A 22,903-nucleotide genomic window follows, 5' to 3' on the forward strand; every position below is an offset into this window, starting at 1 on the left:
AACATAGTGTTTGGCATATAACTACGAGCATTCAATGAAGGGTGAGCTTTTCCCATTAGATAAAGTTTCAATTAAATGAGTCTTAGCCGCTCTGCTACTAGGCTTAAGATTTGAATGATAACAACAATTGTATTTTAGGGGAGCGGAATGCGCTACTGGGAATTTGATGAGGTTGCGACCAGGTTCAAATCGTTTGCATGTTGTATTGAAAACTGCAGAGTTCGTAATAAGTGTTCCGGGCGTGTAGTCAATGTCAGCATCCATTGACAAGTTTCACTGTGAAAAGCGAAGAGACTACAATTAATTTGGTTAACAGAACAAAAAGATATTATTCTGTGACGATTTTACAATTATAATGCTTCTTGTTTACCACTGGAATGAGAAGATACGTTTGAAATGAAACAAAATCTTCTCTCTTCAATGTTATCTGGGTTTTCGCTTTTTCACATTAATAGCCAGCACGAATTGCAGTAGGAGAAAAAGGAAATTGTTTTCGTTCATGAGAACTTTAGTGAGGTATATGAAGTCTTGGGCATTTTATTGTATTGAACACAAGTGTATCACCGCTAAATGTATTAACAACGCTAAATGTAATACCAAACGTAAATGTAATAAAAATTAACTCTAAATGTAATACTAACCGCAAATGTAATAAAAATCAACCCTAATACAATTTAACGCTAATTGTAATGAGCTGACCAACCGTAAATGTAATACAAGTTAACCTCAAATGTAATAACATGGTGTTAAAAGCTCCCTTACGGTTACCGGGCATCACTTGAAGTCTCGGTGATTTTTTGTGAACATTGCCAAGGTTCTGCATAATTCCGGTCAAAGCTTAACTGATAACTACTGAAGATTTCTCAAGAAAATAGCCCTTCTAATGGTCGAGCATTCGCAAACATCATTTCCAAAATTCTTTGCAGCGGATCGCGCAATTACATAGCCCACTTTCAAAAATAGTGGAAGCCTGGGCGAGAGAAGGTGTACACTCTGTTGTGGGATCGTTTGGGTGAGCACGAGGTTGAAAACAAATGTGCGAGCGCCGCCAAACGATCCCATAATTGATCCCTAACCCATACTCACTCCAGGTTTACACTTTTTTTGAAAGTGGGCTATTATTAGAGGTCCTTCTGGTTGTGTTCAAACGATTTTGATGAGACGGTAGTATGATAAAACAAATAAAAATATATTGATCGTACAGTTGATATAATGACAACTTTAATAGCAACGATACTCATTCATATATAATCACAACTTATTTGTAAATTATATAAACATATTAGAAAAACCTGTTCATACCCGTATAGGTATTGTATGGGAGTAACCCCCCGGGGGTAATCTGCCTAACCGTTTAGTTAGTAAAGGTGATTAACCGTGATTGGGTAATCTGATAATCTATTGAAGTGATATATCACTAATGATATTGATGCCACTTACACCTTTGCCACCCTTAGTAACGTGTTATTACATTAAAGGTTAACTTGTATTACATTTACGGTAGGTCAGCTTATTACATTTAGCGTTAAATTGTATTACATTTATGGTGGGGTCAGTTATTACATTTAGGGTTGATTTTTATTACATTTGCGGTTAGTATTACATTTAGAGTTAATTTTTATTACCTTTACGGTTGGTATTACATTTAGCGTTGTTATTACATTTAGCGGTGATACACACAAGGACTTTGGTAATTGAAAAATAAAGACTGACGTGTATGTTGCCGGTTTGTGATTTTTAGTTCGGTTTGGAGCGGAGTGTGACAGTTAGATACATACATTGGGTTGTTTTAGAGTGCATAATGTTCAGTGCAATGGTGGCTAGTTATGAACAAGATGAGTCTTGACTTTTGAAGCAGTTCATGAGTTAGTAGTATGCAAATAACACAAGATATTTTTATTTTTAGTTACAAAGGGTAACTTGACACTTGCTTTTCACAAGGGAGTAAATTTAATTAGAGCTGACGAATCGTCACCACTTGTTACCACGAAATGTTTGAACAAACAAAACAAGATATTGCTATTTTTGGTTACGAATGGTAACTTAACACTTGTTTTTGAGTTAGTTTTTTGGTAAAAAAAATACCTCTTAGTCGGCGCGTCGGGTATGTTATGAACGGGTCAATGGATGAGTGAGTGAGTGAGTGAGAGATGTATATATGTCACACCAATCAGATTGGATCTACTATCAACAGCCAATCAAATTTCTTGTTGCAAAGGTAAATGGTATTTGAGAAGATTTGATCCTGACACAATTTAGAACGGCCATATTTATTCTTCTATAAAAGAGGAGGAAGTATTCATATATTCGCCTTACTTCGACATTTTCTGTGGGTTAGGCTGAGGATTTTAGCTATGAACGAGATGAGCCTTGAGGTTTGAAACAGTTCGTGAGTTCGTAGTATGAAAATACAACGAGATATTTTCATTTTTAGCTACAAAGGTAACTTTTGTTTTTCACAAGGAGTAAATTCAATTAGAGGTCACGAATCGTCGCTTCTAGTTCTTAGGACATGTTTCAGAGGAGACGAGACTATTTAGATTTGAAACAGTTCTACGTTTACAATAGTAAGTGCAGGTGACGATTGTTTTGTTCTTGTTGCATGCAAATATAACGAGATATTTTTATGTTTTACTTACAAAGGGTAATTTGACACTCTTGGTTTTCACAAGGGAGTAAATTCAATTAGAACTGACGAATCGTCACCACTTGTTCCCACGAGATGTTTGCTATCTTTAGTTACAAATGGTAACTTAACACTTTCGTTTTTTATATGGGAGTAAATTCAGCTAGAGCTGACAAGTTATCGGCTATTGTTCCCAGGATATTAAACAAAAAAAAAGCTTTCATTTCTGGACGGTTTTTACGTCTCTGCAGTAGAAGTTTAATATTTATATTTGATGGGCATTTCATGACATTCTTTTCAGTCCAATATTTTTAAAGGTAAAAAGTATCAAAACTGCTCAAATGTTCTTTGAAGACTGCGTGGCACCAAGTTAAAGTGCAATTTAATTAAATCAGACTTTCAATGTGTCGGAGAGGTTTTTTTCTCTTTCTTTAAATTTTCGGTGAAGTAGTGTTATTGTGTTGTGTTGTGTAAAAAGGGTAAACTTACAACTGGTATAAAATGCGAAAAGGTCTCTTAACTTGAGTATTTTTGAGCAAAAATTCCTCTTGGGGGTTGGAAGGGCTATGTGATCAGTGAGTGAGGGAGTTATGCATGTGCACGTGTCACACCAATCACAGTGTGGGTTTTATCAAAGAACGAATCAAAGAAAAAAATAAGATGGTATCTACATTAATCTGGAGACGTGTCAGATTACTGTAATTTGTTCAGTCAAACATCTTATAGCTTACTATTTAGATATCTTACCATTACCGATGTAACATCGTATGTACATCATAAATTCCCAGTTTCTTTCTTGCTGTACACCGCAACCAAAATAACTTGTCGAATTAACCAAATCATTACTGTAAACAGCTCCATGAATGCTCCTATCTCCGAGACTTCACAAAAAAAAGAAATAACTCTTGCACGTTTGTGTCTAGCAGGTTAGTGTTGTGACTGTCACGATTTTATGAGTTTTTGTCGGGTTTAACTAGTTTGTGAGTTTTTGGCAGGTTTAAAAAACTATTTCAAGAAACAATCCCACCAGGTTTCTAGGCTGAAATGTGAAGAATTTTGATTTTTCATCATGTGTCACATGTTTTCGATTTGGCTCGATCGTAGTGGACATTCCCTCTTAATTACATTGGACCAGTGTACCTTAACATTCTCAAGTTCACATATCCATTTCTTTATCAAACTTTCTTGCTGAAATGTTGAAGTAGAGACAATCTTGGAGAGAAGAGATCCATGACCTGATTTGACTATCATGCTGGTCAGCGATGACAGAAAATCTCTAAATTAAAGTAGCAAAGAAAAATAATTAACAAGGATTGGCTTATCTAAAAATAACTTGAGTGGGATTACATTGACAATAAGGGCTATATTAGGAATTAACTCTCTTACTCTTCATCCTCTCTTTTGTGTAAGCTACATTGTAAAGGTGAATAAGTGCTCTACCTGGTGACTACTTCATCTGCCACAAATAGAACACATTTCTGAGATTTGGAGGCCAGTGTAACTGTTTGACAGTTAAGACCAACCTAAACAAAAAAAACAAACACACTTAGCATTGCAACAATCGCAGAATAGATTTACAAACCTTTTAAATATCCAGTTTTGTATAGAAACATCTAGTGTAATAAAGTAAACCATTTTCACTGTCAATAAACCACTTACTGCCTTTGTGAAAATACAAGTTTTTGCCCTATGTATGCTCTAATACAATCGCGATAGTTGTTTTACTGATGTGAAGTTTATATGAAATAATTCATATATGAACTGCGGTTGTAGATGAAAGTAAAGAATGATCATCGCAGTTAATTTTCCAATTTAAGCAATTGGAAAGAAGAAGCCTCAAAAAATCAGGGCTTCAACGGGATTCAAATCCGTGACCTCCGCGATACTGATGCGATGCTCTACCAACTGAGCTTTGAAGCCACACATTAGGAGCGAGGTCAATTAATTGAGTTCACATCTTCCCATGAGGAGTGAAATGATGTGAAGTTTATATGAAATAATTCATATATGAACTGCGGTTGTAGATGAAAGTGAAGAATGATCATTGCAGTTAATTTTCCAATTTAAGCAATTGGAAAGAAGAAGCCTGAAAAAAAATCAGGGCTTCATATAAACTTATTTCATATAAAGTTATTTCATATAAACTTAACATCATTTCACTCCTCACGGGAAGATATGAACTCAATTAATTGACCTCGCTCCCAATGTGTGGCTTCATAGCTCAGTTGGTAGAGCAATTGGAAAGAAGAAGCCTGAAAAAATCAGGGCTTCAACGGGATTCGAACCCGTGAGCTCCGCGATACCAGTGCGATGCTGATGTTAAGTTTAAAAGCCCTGATTTTTTCAGGCTTCTTCTTTCCAATTGCTTAAATTGGAAAATTAACTGCGATGATCATTCTTCACTTTCAGTTTTTTTACTGTTGCTGATTGGTTGCTTTTACTTTTATTTCTTCAACAACATTTGGTGGTGTCTGGGACTAAGTTCTATGGAAAAAGGTTTTTTCACTGACTCTTGATATTTTTCAACAGACGTTTCAGCTAATGCTTAAGCCTTCATCAGTGATATGAAAGCGAAGTTCGTTGTCATACCCTATTTAAAGTAAAATAACGTGAAGCTTGTGCGTGTGACCATGTAATTCATGCTCACGCGATGCCTTTGTAGGGTTCTGGAAGTACGAGTGATCGTTCCCAGCAGTTGGGTCCAAAGTAGAGTGCCAGGCTTCGAGGAAAAGTTGCTCGTGGTAATTAGCTTCGAAACCAATGACCTTGACATTTTCAAAGTTCATGTTAAGGTTGAAATGGTGGACATGGCTTGCACCTTTGGAGTTTTGGTCAACACCTGCCAATGCCATTTTGTGCTCCGCAATTCAGGTCTTTCATGATCTTTCTGTTTGGCCATAGTACACAAAATTACACTGTGTGCAATTGATTTTGTACACTATGCCTGATTTCTGGTGGTCAGAACCATCTTGCTCTTTGGGGTGCAGAAAAAGGTTATTGATGGTTAGCTGCACTGTAGTAACTCGACAACAGCATCTTTTTATGGTCTTCCAAAAATTCACAAACCTGGAAGGCCACTGCACCCTATCACAAGCAGTATCGGTAGTCTGACGTATGCAGTGTCCAAATATTTGGTTTCAGTCCCTACATGTAGGTGGACATCAGTTTCGCCAAGGCCATGATTCTTGAAGTAATGGTGCATGCAGCTAATTGTGGTATTTGCACCCATCCCAACATCAACTGCTTCATCTATGAGGTAGTTAACTTGCTGAGGAATTGCCTTGCACATGACAGCAAAAATGCCACATTCTTGCAGGGTTTTAAAGTAAATTGGACCTGGCTGCATGGGGTTACACGGAATATGAACCTGTTGTGCAAAGTCAAAGGAATAATGCATGGTACCACTGAGAGAACAGGTATTGTGGCTTTCATTCAACTCGATTGTGTTCTCCACTGTTTCAAAAGTGTTTTTTGCCTTCTTGCAGACGTCTCAATACAGTTCCCTTTGAGTTTGTACACAATTCAAATGTTCCTGTACGTTCACTGAAATTGTAGGTATGGATTACATCAAGCGCAATTACTGCATTGGCAGCCGGTAAAATTAAGATTATTTAAATGACTACGAAAAGATGACACATTAGGTGCACTCTTAACAACTAATGGCAGCTGGTTCCAAATATGAAAAAGCAACGTTTCCAAGAGGTTATGTTTCATTTTTTCCCCCCTGGGGCTCAGCAGGTGATAGCATATAAACTGGCATTCTGTTATTCTGGCAGAGCCATTTCTCCAAAGAAGACATTTACACAGATAGCTCAAACAGTTTTATACATTACATTATATTAGCATAATTTCCAGAGGAGAATTCAAGAATTGGACATTCTGGCTGGTCAAAAAGCTCAGCAAATGATGTTATATTCACTTTGCTAGGTGGTGAATATGACGTTTCTCAGCTTGCTTACTAGACTGCATCACCTTGCCATCTAGGCAAGTAAAAGCGGTGGATACATGTAGTTGTCGGGTGGCGGGGGGGGGGGGGGGACTTCCATATGATAAGGTTGGGGATGCTTGTCGGTAAATATGAATTAAACCCCTACAGGAGAGCAATCTGGATGTGGCTTAAGCTTTATTTGACCCCCAAAAGAAACCACTTAAAATGGAATAGGCTTGATTACCAGCTTGATAACCAGTTTGGGAAAGGAGCCTGCGCGAGTAGACCGGACTCAAGAGAGTGGCGGGAATTGAGCCTAAAAACACTTGTAAATATGTGTAATATATACCACTCCTCAATAGTCTACCTGAAATGAAACAGTGTCGTTCAAAAAGCATTAGTTTCCCGCCATCAAAAATGACTAAATACCTCTATTTTCTTCAATGTTGTAAATGGAAATGCCAGATGAACTTGGAAGTTTTTGCCCTCATGTGATGGTACTACAAAGATACAAACATTTGATGTGCAAATCCTTTCCATGTTATTATACAACATCACGCACAAAAGTATCATGAAAAAGCGCATTTAAATAAGAGCTTGCTGAGGGGCATTGTAGAGTGAGGTTAAACATGGCAGAGTAAGGCAAGGTAGCCGAAGACAGGGCATGACAGGGCTGGGTATGGAATATTGCAGAGTAGGCTAGGGCAGAGTAATGTAGGACAGGGTAGTGAAGGGTGGGGCTGAGAAGGGAACAGAAACGGGTACATATGAAAGGTATGGTAATTCAAAGTAACATAGGGTTGACATGACAGGGGAGCAGAAAGGGTGCATGCAACAACAGGACTGGACAGGAAAGCACTGAGTGCTTTGCCTTTTGACATGCAAAAAGTACTATTGCAATGACCAAGAAAAAAATACACATTCTTGCTATATCTAGTAGTCTTGACTTTTACCTTTCTTCAGAAGATAGATTGCATGATCTGTAAGAAGAACATGCACAAAATACAGCTGACTACTTAGATGACCACACAATAAAACCAGCATCTACAGTAAAACAAATAGCAAATGTTTGATTAAATGTGTTGACCTATTTCTCCTGATGTTGAAGGGGAATATTTATAATGTACATGTATGCTTAACTGTGAAGGAAGTGGTAGAGAGACCTGCAACAATAGAGTTACATTACATTAAGATACAGTTTTATACTTAGTGAATTATTTCACTTTCTAAGTTTCTGAAACCTGCTTCAGCACAATATAAGGTGCTGCTGAAAAAATAAATTAAGTAATTCTCACCCTGTGAAATTGTTCACCATTCTTCTCAAACACTTCCAGAGATAATGTAAGCTTTGTGTTCTGGTCCACACTGTACAGATTGGATTATTTTGATTAATGATGTGCTTCAGTGCTAACTTTAAAGTTTAACTGATGATCTAAATAGTAAATGCTTGTCAAAACACACATACAAAAAATAGGAGGAAAAGATGTTTTCCTGAATAAAAAATAACAGTTGAGAAAAAGTATAAAATATCAAGAAATTAGCCAAAAATTACTTTGGCACTCCTGGGCCATTACATCAAAATATAGAACAATTTAATAAGTTGGGGGAAGTTTGGCTTTGAGTGAATGAATATTGTGTTCCATTGACAAATGGGTAGAGATGCTTTTAACACAAAGTGAAGTCACAACAATTGCAAATGCATTTAAAGTATTCATGAGCTGAATGGACAGCACTAAAGTTAATTATGCTAACAAATATGCAATTTCATTTTTTCTTACCTGACATCACATGATGTTACTGGAAGCTGTCGTAGCAAGGGTCGTTTTGGAAGACCTAAAATAATGCCTAAACAGTCAAAAAACAGATCAAGTTTGAGAAACCTGAAAAAAAAAACACTTGAAAATATCATTGGTCCAGTCCCATCCTGCAGCTCTCAATTGATCTTCATCTGGTGAGCCAAGCACATTATGTCTTGTCAATTGTGCAATGAAAGTCCTAAGCAACCTCAAGCAGGTGATCTTCAGTATTCAAATAATTTATGACAATACACAATCATTGAGGTTATTATTACTGAATGATGTTCAACATTAGCCTAGGATCACTTTAAGGTGAAAAACAAGCAAGCTGCAAGTGTTTATTCTGTCTTCTACCATGATGTCACATTCTTACATCTTCTAAATATGTTTGTGTAATGTTGGCTGGTGTAGTTTGCAATGTATAAATATTGCCACATAACACTGACCACATGCAAAATCAGCAACCCACCGTTAACTAAGATTGGATGCAGTGGTTTAGTCTTGTGCACCCTGGGATCAGCACTAATATTATGGCTACAATTCGCAAAATGAACTTTTTTTGCCACAGGATGTTGTGTTATTGAACTTTGCATAGTAAAACCCACATTCCTGTGTCACACACTCATGGTTTACTAGGACATAAAATATGGCTGTTAAAAGAATGTAGTTTCTTATTCAGTTTTAACAAAATGAGAGGGTGTCAAATTTAATTGGATTTTCAGCTTAGAACCCACTCAATGTCATGACATGTCACTGTGAAAGTACATCAATTACATGCAAAGACATGCAAGTTAAAACAAGCAAAGATAGCACGATGAAGACATGTCTGACAGTGAGCATGAACATTCTTGTGGCACAGATGGGGTAGTCATAGGACAACTGCTTGTGGGACAACCAGTCCAGGCAGCTATTTGGTATGTCCCAAATTTTCATGTATTAGCTGCCCTGGGCAAGGTCTCATTCAAGCCCAAAGAGTACCTGAAGTGGATTCAGTGATTTAATATATTATTTTTGCAAGAGATCACAGCTTGAAAAGCAAAGAAGCAAGCACCAAGACAACATGACTATCTATACACAATGGCTGATCCAGCGGATGAGGTATTCATTTTGTCCAAACTCATCATGGAATAGGAAAAAAAAATGATGAGGAAGTGAAGGATAATTTGCAAATTACTTCACTGTAAAAAGAAATATCATCTTTGAACGAGTGAAATTCAATTCTAGAAACCATCAAGAATTAGTGGATAGTTTCATTACAGTCTTGTATGACTTTGCAAGGAACTGTAGTTTTGGAGTGCTAAAAGACAATTTATGGCCTTAATTCTTTTAGTTACCAAGTGGCCAAATCCTGGAATACACTTCCTGCATGTAGCAACCTCATGCAGTATCTCAAACTAAATCTTTCAGTTTTGCTCTGGTACAACACTTGAATCAAAGGCCCCAGCCTGAGCTGCCTCGTGTTTATTGCCAAGAAATCCATTGCCAAACCAAACAAGTGTAATGGAAATGTAATGCCAGATCAAGTAGACAGGATACATTTTTACTTGCTTTTTTATCTCCCTCGATATGGCCCGATTCGATTCAACCTTTACTGACAATTAATTTTTGTAATTTAATAATAATAATAATAATAAAGTTTTTTGGGCACATTTAAAAAACTCAATGCGCTTACATTACTATAAAAAATAAATTAGTTAAATCCTATAAAATATTTCTAATAACAGTAATAAATAAAATAAATGAAATAATTAATTAAAATACAGTTCCTCATAAAATAAAATAAATCAAAAGTAATATTTCCAAAACAAGAATGTTTTGAGGGCAGATTTAAAAGACGAAAGAGATATTGTATTTTTAACAGCATCCGGTAGACTGTTCCATGATATAGGTGCGGAGAAAGAAAAGGCACATTCACCGTATGTCACAGAGTTCACAGTAGGGACAGTGAAAAGAAGTTTAGAGGATGAGCGTAGGCTCCGTTGCGAGTGGTATTGTTGTAGGAGGGACGACAAGTAGGCTGGACAAAGTCCATGGATAATCTTAAAAGTGATGAGCAGAACTTTGAATATAATCCGTGACTCAACAGGTAGCCAGTGTAATTCTCGAAGGGCAGGTTTGATGTGGTCATATTGCTTGGTTCCAGTGATAAGGCATGCCGCAGTGTTTTGAACTCTTTGAAGTTTATCGAGTTCCTGTTTTGGGAGACCATAAAGGATACTATTACAGTAGTTCAGACGGGATATTACAAGCGCATTAACTAACAGTTTGAGATTTTCTTTGGTGAGGTATTTGCAAATGCGGCCTATGGACCTGATGGTGTTAGTTGCTTTCTTACACGTCTCATTTATGTGGTATGTCAGTGATAGGTTTTTATCTAAATTAACACCAAGATCACAAACTCTCTCAGTTAGTTCAATGACGGTACTGTCGAAACAGAGCTTCTCGATGTTAGGTGTCTTGGTGAACCGGGATGTAAATAGTATAACCTCCATCTTTTCAGCATTACTTCTTAGCATGTTTTGCGTGTTCCATTGCATTACATCCTCTATACAACTTTGGAAGGCGGTCAGAGACAGGGCCTGATTTGCAGGATCAATAGCTATATATAGTTGAGTGTCATCTGCATAAAACAAAGAATTCAAATTATGGCGAGCAATTACATCTTGAAGAGGGGCGATATACAGGGTGAAAAGTAATGGTCCAAGTATAGACCCTTGTGGGACACCATAACGCAGAGCACAAGGAGTGGACACTTGATCTCCAATGATTATTGATTGCCGACAGTTTTCAAGGTAAGATCTGAACCAGCACAGTGTCAATTTTGAGAAACCAAAGTAAGACTCAAGTCTTTCCACCAAGATAGTATGATCAATAGTATCAAAGGCCGCTGATAAATTGAGTAAGACTAATACAACATCTTGTGACCGTCAATCGTTCAAAGAATGTCATTTGTCACACGTAGCAAGGTCGTTTCCATAGAGTGGTGTTTCCTATATGCAGACTGCATAGTTGGCATCAAATTGTAAGCTTCAAGGTTTGTACGTTTGTGTTGCGACAACCTTTTCGATCACTTTGCTAAGGAATGGAATATTAGCAACAGGTCTGTAGTTCTTAAGAATCTCCTTGTCGAGGTTATCCTTTTTCAAATGTGGGCGCACGTGTGATAACTTCAGGAGTGAAGGAAACTCCTCTGTTGTCAGTGACTGATTGACTATGTTAGTTATCATAGGAGACAAAAGATCAACATAATTCTTTATAACAAAGGTGGGAAGTGGGTCGAGAGAACATGTTTTTGTGGAAAGAGACTGAATAGTGTTCTTAACGGTAGAGCAGGACAGGCATCATCCTAAATTCGTGAGCTAATTTATACTTGATTGCTTACTCTCGGAAAGTGTGCATTATATGACAGTTTTTAATCAGCTCACTGTGATCCCCAGATTTTTAGTTTTTTAGGACAGGACTTTGGTATTTACAACTCTATATCAAAAGGGTTTCTTAAAACAGTTTATCACACAGTTTCAATTCCAAGTTTTCAATTTCAGGAACATTAATGCAGCTCTGTATTTAAGCCAAATTTAAGCTTAAATCTGTTGTTTGTTGCTTTTTGTCATGGAATGAACACTGATATCAGAGGATTCAAGAAACCAGTCAGTGAGAATAAATTCCATGTAATTTGTGTATTGCTTCAAAGTTTAGACTATTGTTGCTCTCATCATAGCCAGTGTACAGACTTCTCTCATGCTAAAAATAAAATGTAAAGTAAACAGAATGCAAGTGTTACAATTCTGGCAGCATTACAAATGCAATTTGATCTGGCCCGATGCCCTAATCTGACCCGTGGTGGTATATATAGAGTGAGATATTCATCATAGACCCAACAATTATTAGCTTTTGCGAGTTATACCTGTTTGCTTATTTGCAGAAAATGCACTTCAGAAGCTAGTTTTTAATCCAGTCATTGCCATCTTGAGATTTTTCTGTGTAACTGAAGCCCACCACTTTAACGTTTTAAGCCTGTCATTCGTTGTCAAATCTGATTTAAACGCAAGTGAGTTGAGTGAACAGAGGGCTCAGACACTAACAAAATAAAATGCTGAATACAGCCTGTTACAAATAGCTACAAGTCTTTAAGGTCTACACAATTCACTGGCCCTTTCTGACGAATGAAACATTTCTTACCCACACAAAATTCAACAGCTGAAAAATTCTATTCCTGTGGTATCCACAAAAAAATGTCATGTCTCCAATTTTGTGAAACTTGTGCATCGTTTGAACAAAAAGGTCATTTAAAGCAATGGCAAATATTCATTTTCTAATGTAAATCTCAAAATGGTTCTAATACATACCAAACACATTATTTTACTCTGTAAATAAAACATAAAAATAAAACAATTTCATCACAAATATTTAACACTTCTGTCAGAAATAGGCTACAGGGCTATGCTTGCCAGATTTTACGAAAACACGATAACAGGCTAGGCCGCATGGTTAATAAAGGATTTCAGATAACTTTTGGTTGACGGCAGAGGTATACACGTCGTGTGATCACAATTTTTATCACCACTATTACAAGTGTTACTTTATATTAGGTCTCTCCAAGATGTGCAGGATGCATTCTTTTCCTCACTTTCCATCTTGAATGGATTCTTAAGCTTTAAAACATGGTCACTTTGAGGAATAATAACTGAACATTGCAACCAAAATGATTTTATTATGTAGCAAGCTTGTTCCTCACTGCTTATTTGAAACAGTTTAAGACCAGTAATTGTTTTGAATAATTATTTTAAAGTATCTATTTTAAAGTATCTATTGATAGCTTATTGGGCTTATGCATGCATAACGCATAAGCCCACAATGAACACTGTAGTTGCCTGAATTTACCTTCATAACTAGGAGATGTATCCACATTTAATGATCCATGATCGGTGTTGTCGGTTGAAGTGGTCAGTACCAGGCTGTCATGAATTGAAAACCCTTGTTCTTTATTACTTTCAGAATCTCCTAAATCTGACCATCCTTTGTTATCACAAAGTTGAAGGGTAGCACCATTAAGGGATGTTTCACTTGTAAGATTAACACTAGATCCAAAGTCTTTACAGAACTGATCCAAAGAGTCTGTTGACTGTAGACTGCAAGTAGGGCTGCTGCAACCTGGGTAGCCATCCTGGGATTGGAATGATGATTGTTGAGATCTGGATAACTGCAGCAGCTCTAGAAAATACCATACAACAAACACTGCAAGACAAGCTTATCATCTCCTCTGTATTTTTCACTGAGCTTCACACTTACATGCACAGTACCATGATCACATTTGTGACCTCTCACATGAAAACTTACACTATGGCTATCCATTCGAACACCTAACAACTGTTCACTTGCCATTTGCCATCCATTTGTCATCCGTTCATGATCGATTGGATGCCATTCAAACGGATTGGATCATCTGTTCAGGAAAATTTCTAGTCATTCGAACAGCGAACTGTTTGAATGGCTGAGGTTACCCGTTCGAAAAAATCGCCATCCGTTCGAATAAAATCTTCACCCATTTGAACAGCTAAGACTATCCATTTGAAAAAAATGGTCATCCGTTTGAAAAAATAGTTATCCGTTTGAATGGCTGAGGTTATCCATTTGGAAAACAAATGCGGCCGTTTGAACGGCTGATGTTATCCTTTTGAAAGAAACTGTGGTGGTTCGAACCGCTAATGTCACCCATTTGGGAAAATAGTATTCAGCTGGTTCGTATAGTGTGATCGTCCAGGTGAGGGTAGTTCTGAAAAGAACTGTTGTTGGTGACTGACGTTTCAACAACCTGAGCGGAAGTCATCTTCAGAGTCAAGTGAATAGTGTTCGTCAGTCGATGATGTTATAAGTCTGGTCTGTTGAACGTTATTGGTCAGCTTAGGCATGATGGTATTGGCTGAAACACTCATGTTAAGTTTGTCATCAGCCATTGGTCAGTTTCGATCCGTCTATTGTTAGTCAGATTGGTCAGTTTGTGGTCCGTCTATTGTTAGTCAAATTAAGTTGGTCTGTTAGAAGTCCGTTTGTCAGTTTCGTTTTCATCGTGGATAAGTCGTTTGTAAGGTGCTGGTAGTTGTTGACATCTGTTAAGAGGCGTTTGTTCTAGGTTAGTGTACCAGCTTTCCACAGTCAGTCACTGAAAATAGTTTGTACTGTAGGTTAAGCACTGAGCAGAGTCCCAGTCAATGTTGTGGTTTGCAGGTTGATGATGTAGAGCAATGTGATTGTTGGCATCACCAGTTCTCGTGACTTGTTTGTGTTCAGTCAGTCTCGTGTTAAGGTTTCTACCAGTCTCACCAATGTAGGAAGCCTAGCAGTCGGAGCATTTGATCTTGTAAACTGCTCCCTGTCTGTTGTTAGGTTTGTCCCTGTCTTTCACATTGGTCAGTAAGTGTTGTAACATAGTTGTAGGTTTGTGGGCTACACAGATGTTGTAGGGCTGTAGGATCCATGAGATGGATCCTACCAATGACTGATGACAAACTTTACACGAGTCTTTCAGCCAATACCAACATGGCTAAACTGACCAATAATGTTCAACGGACGAGACTTATAACATTATCGACTGACAAACACTATTCAATTGACTCTGAAGATGACTTCCACTCAGGCTGTCGAAACGTCAGTCACCAACAACAGTTCTTTTCAGAACTACCCTCATCCGGACGATTACACTATACAAACTACTGATACTCCTGGGTTCAAACCATTTACTATGATAGTATTCAGCTGTTCAAACGGCTGCTGCTATCCGTTCACACAACACTAATCAACCGTTTGATTGGCCTACGGTATCTGATGGGATTCAGGTTTTCGAATGTTGGGATTATCTGTTCAGAAGGAATTTTATACAGCCGCCCATATGGCTGTGTTTGTTTAAAACAAACATTCAACCTTTCCAATTCAAATGGCCACATTTGTCCATTCTGAAAGAAAAGCTGTATTTAAATTCACGGTTCAAGAAATAAATACTTTGAACAGATGTCATAACGGCTCAAGTTATGCTGTGTTACGATTGTTTCAAGCAGATTGTCAAGGAAACATTAAATGATAGCAATTAGACCCACAAAATGCGAAAGCTCGCATACAATTTTCGCTTTAACAGTGAAGAAAGTTATTTTGAAAAAGAGACAAAATGTTCAGTTTCTTTCCGAATTTATGTTTGATCGGACTATGAATGTTGACAAAGGAAATTAAGCAACAACCAGTGTGACAGGTAACGCAACACAATAACAAAAGCCAAGATGTTGAAAGAAGATAATGTTATCGTTTTCTATTGAGTTCTGTCAAAGTGCACTTGATCTCTATAACAAAACTTGCATTACAGGTCACGCATAATGGGTTGACGATTGGGATGCAAATATCCGCACATTTGTGAAGAGACAGATTTAGGTCCGTGATGGAAAACAATTATTGCTGGTTCTATTATGTTAAAAGCTTTTGGTGTCCATTTCTAAGTTTTGTCAAGTTTTGGAAACAGAAATGAAGAAATGTGTGATAAGAATTGCAGCTATAGACCTACAAAAGGGGAGCATGTGTCAGTCACAGCCGTGGACGCTCAAGGAGATCTAAAACTTTCTAACCTGAAATTGTGAACACATTACGAGTAGAAGCTAAATTAAAAAAGCTACCAGGCTAACCCTAACCCTAAGGATCCCAAAATTTAGAGCAGACGGGCTTATTTTAATGAGAATCCGAGCATATGAGCAGTTGCAAAAATTTTCCAAGCACGAGAAAGCGAGCACTCATCTAAATTCATCTAATTTTTGGGGACCAATTTGAGCAAAGGCCAAATTTTGCAAGCACCTTTAAACTATATGGGGTAATTCAATACGCCTATATCACATCAGCGCTCAGGTTTGTGTGTGTGTGTGTGTGGCACATGTATGGCGTACATATGTACATGGCACACATGCATGTGTGTGATTACTCATGTGTACTCGTATGTATCTGTATGTTACTCGCAGTACTTGTGTGATGTGTTAGTCATGATCAGCTTTTTGCCCAGTTTTTGGCCATGCAGCTGCATGCTACCTGGAAGAAACCATGTGCGTATAAACTTCAGTGTCAGTTCAAAAGTTTGTGTCACTCAAAATGATTTGCTGCTAATGAAGCCACCACTGCGCTTAATGTGTTAATTTGCCCATGGATTAAAGACCAATTTGTTTAATGTCAGCATTCACAGGTGTTATTTCATGTTTACCTCCACTGAATGGTGACCGGGACATAACCAGCAGCCAGTCACCTTACTCCAATCAAAAAAGCCGTGCACTATTGTACCTTAGAAATGCTGCCTTTTAAATTTGATGCATACCACACATCGACATGAAACGAGGTTTTCCGAGAATGATAAGAACGAATGTCCGAATAATTCCAAAAACAGACGTTCAAGGTTGAGAATTGAAATGATAATCTAGCAGTACAGTTCTTTGGTAAAGATGATAGATGTCAAAGTCCCTAGGGTGAAACAAAAGGAAAGGATCTAAAATGATCCAGGAATGAATGAATGTAATTAATGAACTTTGTAATTACAGAACTTATATTTATTCTTATTCTGGTATTCGCTCCAAAAGTAATTTTCGTAGTAGGTCCTCATTTTCGTAGCACATCTTCATTTTTTGTGGGTCTTTGTTTTCGTAGAGGGTCTTTGTTTTCATGGGGCTCTTCATTTTTGTAGAGGGTCTTCATTTTCACAGAGGGTCTTCAGGTCTTTGTTTTAGGCGTCTTCGTTTTCGAAACTACCTAACTTGTGAGCGTCGTTACAAGCTTGCTGCATGCAAATGATAAACAAAATCTAACAACTAGATTTTCTGCAAATAGACAAAACAGATTTTTAAGGCCTGTTTATTTTTAATGTTGCCATGGCAACGGCACATACATCACCTCAACTATCAAAAAACTAAAGTTTGTGTTGTTAACTTGCCTCTTGCCATTTTTGGCACTAAAGGATCAAGGCTTTTAGAGAAAAAGGTGAATGAAACACAAGAATCAAAAACTGTGTTCAGCCATCTTAAGCATAATGTGTGACAAATGACTGATCTGGAAATGTTGCAGATTTAACTGTTGACAGGGTTGTAGCCAGAAAGAGAATTATGATTGAGGCAATGTGCATAATTTGTTTGTTTGTGGCTGTAGCCAGAAAGAGAATTACGACTGAGGCAAGGCACATTATTTGTTTGTTTGTTTGTTTGTTTATTTGCTTGCAGTCTTTCACCTTCTTCCTTCACAACAAAAAACAGCGAAAATGAAAACAAAGTACTCTGTAAGCAAACTTGTAAAATGAAGAGGTGAATAAATTTAGTGATAAGATTATTTGTATAATATGTGTTTGGGCTTGTCAGTCCATCGCAGGATTACCCCCGGCACCGAGTTTGCCAGTATCCATTTATACACCTGGGTGGAGAGAACCACTGTGAGAGCAAAGTGTTTTGCCCAAGAATGCAACCCAATGTCCCCGGCCAGGGCTCGAACCCTGACTGCTTGAACCGGAGACAAGCGCACTAACCATAAGGCCACTGTTCCTCCTACAGTAGTCAGTAGTATTATTTAGCTCTTATTAACTGAGCAGGAGGTCTGTGTGGGAGAATCTTGACCAAGGTCTGCACACACAACCAAGGTCAAGATTCTCCCATACAGACTGATTAAGCTCGGTTAATAAGATGTTTATCACTGTATATGGTAAACAAGAAAAAATTAATTTGTTTAATGTAACTGGTTAGTACTACATGGAGCTGACATTTTGCTTGTGAACAGTGATGAGCTGAACATAATTCTGCCAAAGTCTGCTTGTCCTCTTCACTTTTCTTTTCTCATCTGGCTTTTTGGCACTTCCATAAATAAAATACTATTGTTAAAAGAAAACAGTCAATATTTTTGCATTTTAGTTTGCAACTTTTTCACTGCAAAACATTACTGGTCTAGATGCTGGTCTAGATGGGAAAATCTAGACTGCTCTCAATATCGATTTCAGCCAATCAAATTTGTTAATTTGGTGGTTCCCAGTCCTTGTGAGACACAGCCATATAATCCAGTCTGGAGATAAGCGCACTAACCATGAGGCTACTACGCCTCCAACAGTAGTCAGTAGTATTATGGTTAATTAATTGTGTATCCTTTGTTTGTTATCACCGATTGTTTTAGAATCCTTTAGTCTGTTGCGTCTTGCATTAGATTAATAGTGAAATCTCCAATTAGTATGGTGGGTATTGTAGTATCAGTTATTAAGAAGAGTAAGGGCTTTTATCAACTGTGAAACTGCAACATTAGTTTTTGAATGGTAGATACCTACCACATGGATATTTGGAATTGGACTGCTTAGAACTGTTATGGTAATTTCTACCTTATTAATATTGAGCCTGTATGGAATTTTAGTATTGTAACAGTTTACGGTAAATCATTTTTAATGTATACGGCAGTGCCATAGCAAATTCGGATGTTAGAGTTTTAAAATTCATTTCTGTGAAGAGTAAATCCACTTAGGATATATGTCTCATCTTTACCTGATACACAAAGCCTTGTTTCCCCAAAAATATTAACATCAGCTTTTTGAATGTTGTAATCACTTTGTACATCTTCAATGCATAAGTGGAGCGGTCTGACATTTTGAAACTTGTTTGGCTAGATAGACGTTATTTTTCACTCGTGAAAATTTTTTCATCATAAGATAAATAGTGGTGTCATTATTCTGTCGCTATGCCACTGGAGAACCATATTCATTTGCTTTCCCTGATAGTACTGATATTGTTTGTTTGTAGTGCTTAACTACTGTAAATACCTTTAAATATATGTTACACTTATCAAAAAAATTCCATGAAAGCTATTTTCTGTTTTTAGCACCAACAACAAAGTGACAATGTTGACTAATAAATGCCAACCATTTTGCGACTTGTATTGATCCCTTTTTGTAGTATCCTTTGCAATTCACAACATCTAAGTCACAATTGCATTACGTACCTTCAAATGATCGAGAACAATTAAACAACACAAAATTAATGAACCACACTAATTCTCTAAACTATGCAAACTTGTTCATCAAAATTTGTATGACTGTTGCCTGACTTTGATATGACACCTACTCAGCATGATGCCAATACGACTTAGTATGAACCAAATAAGCAAACAAAAGAACAAGCTCAAAATTTTAGCCTGTAGTCAAAATTGTTAAAGCTTGCATTCAATTTGAATTCATGAAAATCTTCTTACTCACCCAAAACTATAGTTGCAGACTTGTTTTTGCTCAGACACATTTTGTTTAACTAGAGAAAAATTCTACCAGCTAAATTTGCAAGACTGTTGAGTGACTTTGGGATGACACCTACTCAGCATAACTATAAACTGAGCATGAACCCAATACATAAACTAAAGAACAAGCTCAAAATTTTGGCCCATAGGCAAAATTTTAAAGCTCGCATTCAATTTGGGTTCATGAAAATCTTCTTGCCAAAAACCTTAGTTGCAAGCTTGTTTACTCTCCAGCACATTGTAAATAATCAACACCTGCCAGTACGTAAACTTAGCATGAACTCAATATGTAAACAAAAGAACAAGCTTAAATTTTGGCCTGTGGGCAATTTTGATGTGGTACTATGATCAAATTTTTACCATGAATTTTTAAATTCCATGAAAGATTAAAACTGTTGTTTACCATTCGCAAATATCTCCATTGGTTCCAGAGATATTTAAGTCTTAAAAATGTGTAAAATATGTAAAAAAGAGGACTGATGACATCATACACTCAACCAAATATTACATCAAGTATATAAATCAATCTTGGTCAATTTGCAGCAGAAACCATTGACACTTGGCAGGCTAATTGTTTTACATGCAACACACCTACGGCTATAAAATATTCCATTCCCATGGGAACCTACTCTTTTCCAGTCCCTCCAACCTGATTTCATATTTTAGTGATTTTCATCTCAAAAAACATTAAACAAGGCCATGAACTTGACCTTACATATTTCTATGCTGAGTGGATCATTCCAATGAGGCACCATTGGCAAAATAATATCAATATGGAATGCTAAAGATGGCCAGAAGAGCTTTTAATATTGGGAAGGTCTGGAACCCAGTATGCATACTTATGTAATGTCTAAACGATATATGTGCCTGCACTATTTACCCATGCACTGATTTCTAATGTTTTATTTACTGGTCAGCAGAAAGAGCACAAAAACTTGACAGATGAGTGATCAACCCCTCATTTGCATACCATTTGCATAATATAAAAATACCTTTGCATAATCTGCAACAACTTGTAATTTACTATCACAATTCACAAGTCAACTAGACACTCTAAGAGCATTTACTCAGGCTTCATACAACAGTATCAAATCATACTTACAAAAACGCATATTGGACACAATAAAAACAAATTAAAGAATCAGGATATTTTAGCACAAGAGTTCCGCTTAGATATTTACCATTCAAGTTGCTTTGTTGAGTATCCTCCTCATCCCATTGCAAGTTGTGAGTTTAAACCATTTTGGTTCAAGAATGAAGCACAGCTGTCTACACATTGATGGAGAAGTTGTTTGCAAAGAATTTTTGAGGTCTTTTTACAACTTACAGCGATTACTTTGTACATGCTAGCAGAAATTGTGTGAAGTTTGTTTACTGGTTGTGGCGACCTGAGTAAATTGTGTAGCTGAACATCTTTGCTGTGTTGCGATTTTAAACCCTTTTCAAGAGTCATATCTCTGATGGAGAGCGAATAATCCCTTTCAAGAGAGCAAAATGAATCATGATATCTCCTTCACGAAAACAACAGTCCTGTGACTAGGCTCAAATTGCATTGCACATAATTTGCATAAACTTTCAAGTTGTGTATTTTGCGGATAACTTCCAAGAATTTGCGAACCTTAAAGCAGTTTATGAAGAAATATTCAAGCTACATATTTTTATTGAATCAAGGCAGGAGTACTTTTAAAAAGGACTCATTTATAAGGGAAGATGCAGCATTCTGTTTTGCTATTTATTTTGGTTTCATGCTCGTCTAGTTCATGTCACGCAACACGATTTTCTTTTGCAGCCAGACACAGTTTTCTAAAAGAATTGGCGATTGCTAAGACTGTTAAATATATTTGAACTACTAGTGAAATAACTGGCTAAACTATCGTCAATGCAGATTTTCCTTAGGACTTGGCAAGAACATTGGTTCGTCAATAATCCTGCACAATTCCCCGCACAATTGAAGGTTTAATTCTCCCGCACAATGTGCCTCCAAATTCACGTCATTTTTTTTCCTGCAGCCTACTAGAAAGCGAACTAACTTGGATGTAAGATATTTAAGTGTCATTGTCACTAGGGACCAAGCAGGGTCCACGGATCGAGGTCTGCCGATTCCCTCCAAACTCTCAGCATTTTTTCCCTATCAGATAAGATAACGACCGGTGGTATTTTTAGTAAAATAAAATAAATTTCATAGAATTTAGACCACCCCCCTAGTTTTTGGTGCTATTTTGGTCACGCAAGACGGGAAATTTGGGTAAACTTCCAAAAATGATTTTACGCACTCCGCATTAGCCTTATTCATTTATACGAACTGTACATACTTCCCAGCCTATAAACAGCTCATGTCTCCAATATAAATGAATTTGGCTAAAAATAACTTACTTTGGAGCGCTTCCAAATATCATCACTTCGTGGCTATCATGAGTAAGAAGAATTTTGGCAAGTTTTAAAGTTGGTTTTCTCTAAAGTGCGGCAGTTTATTTCCAGATCAAAAGTATTTTTCATTAGTCTGTCTTAAAGTCTTTAAAAATACGCAAACTCTCATTTGGCAAATTAAAATCCTGTCTATGAGCTTCTCACGACTTTAACCTAATTTCCTAATTTGCATAATTGTAGTTTTTGGTACAAGTACCCTTCAGGAAGGATAATTTTCCATTCCTTATCTTATCATCTGCAGACAGCTGTAGTCGATTCTTTACACTGATCCAATTCAGCTGATGTTGCTGTTTGCAATATGAATGTTACTTTGACTTGCTCGTTCAGTTCTCCTGATTCTGCCTGTAGTTTGGAGGGCACGGGGTCGCAGATTGTACCACTGTTGGAATGTAAGCTAGACATCACTGCACATCTACTAAGCCTGGGAGTGAGCTCAGGGCAACAGTGAACTGGAGATGAAAACGTTAATGAGGTTGACCTGATCCTGAATAGAGCTGGATACTTTGTTGCAACCGAAAACAAGAAAATATCAATGACAATTTACCTGAGACAAATTAACTACAGACTGGGCTGGCAGAAAGAACAACACATGCTCGTATCCAAGTCATAGAGGACCACGGAAAACTATAAAGAAACCACGCCGCATAAACGCCACCTTGTAGAAAGAAATGTATCAATTTCACCATGCCACAGTTCCTATCGGCTCGAGTAAGTACAAACTGAGTGCAGCCAGACGGCAGCCATAATCCTCAGAATTGCGGGGTGGGCTTGACTGGTAAATACAAACGAAAACTTTATTTCGAAGGTGCGTATTTTACTTTGTGCTTGTTCATATGGTCAGTACATAAATTTTAATTTTTA

General features: G+C 37.3%; 2 protein-coding genes across 19 annotated transcripts in view; one reads left to right on the forward strand and one right to left on the reverse strand.

Moving 5' to 3' along the window:
* LOC145482671 (endothelin-converting enzyme 1-like) overlaps positions 1 to 22,903 on the forward strand; it is a 434,574-nt gene that overhangs the window by 165,547 nt on the left and 246,124 nt on the right. The gene's annotated exons all lie outside the window — the stretch shown is intronic.
* Positions 1 to 22,903, reverse strand: part of LOC145482666 (pleckstrin homology domain-containing family M member 2-like) — a 152,297-nt gene that overhangs the window by 36,407 nt on the left and 92,987 nt on the right. For 17 of the 18 annotated variants that reach the window (XM_081461280.1, XM_081461292.1, XM_081461290.1 and 14 more), the window contains 7 exons: positions 13,232 to 13,561; positions 8,333 to 8,399; positions 7,850 to 7,919; positions 7,508 to 7,598; positions 6,984 to 7,054; positions 4,067 to 4,149; positions 3,767 to 3,902 (listed from right to left, as the gene is read on the reverse strand). In XM_081461280.1, coding sequence (XP_081317406.1) covers positions 3,767 to 3,902; positions 4,067 to 4,149; positions 6,984 to 7,054; positions 7,508 to 7,598; positions 7,850 to 7,919; positions 8,333 to 8,399; positions 13,232 to 13,561 — 848 coding nt within the window. The remainder of the gene's footprint in view (positions 1 to 3,766; positions 3,903 to 4,066; positions 4,150 to 6,983; positions 7,055 to 7,507; positions 7,599 to 7,849; positions 7,920 to 8,332; positions 8,400 to 13,231; positions 13,562 to 22,903) is intronic. The other variant, XM_081461297.1, reaches the window with a different exon arrangement.

Source organism: Orbicella franksi, chromosome 3 (assembly GCF_964199315.1).
Source record: "Orbicella franksi chromosome 3, jaOrbFran1.1, whole genome shotgun sequence".
NCBI classification, from domain to species: Eukaryota; Metazoa; Cnidaria; class Anthozoa; order Scleractinia; family Merulinidae; genus Orbicella; species Orbicella franksi.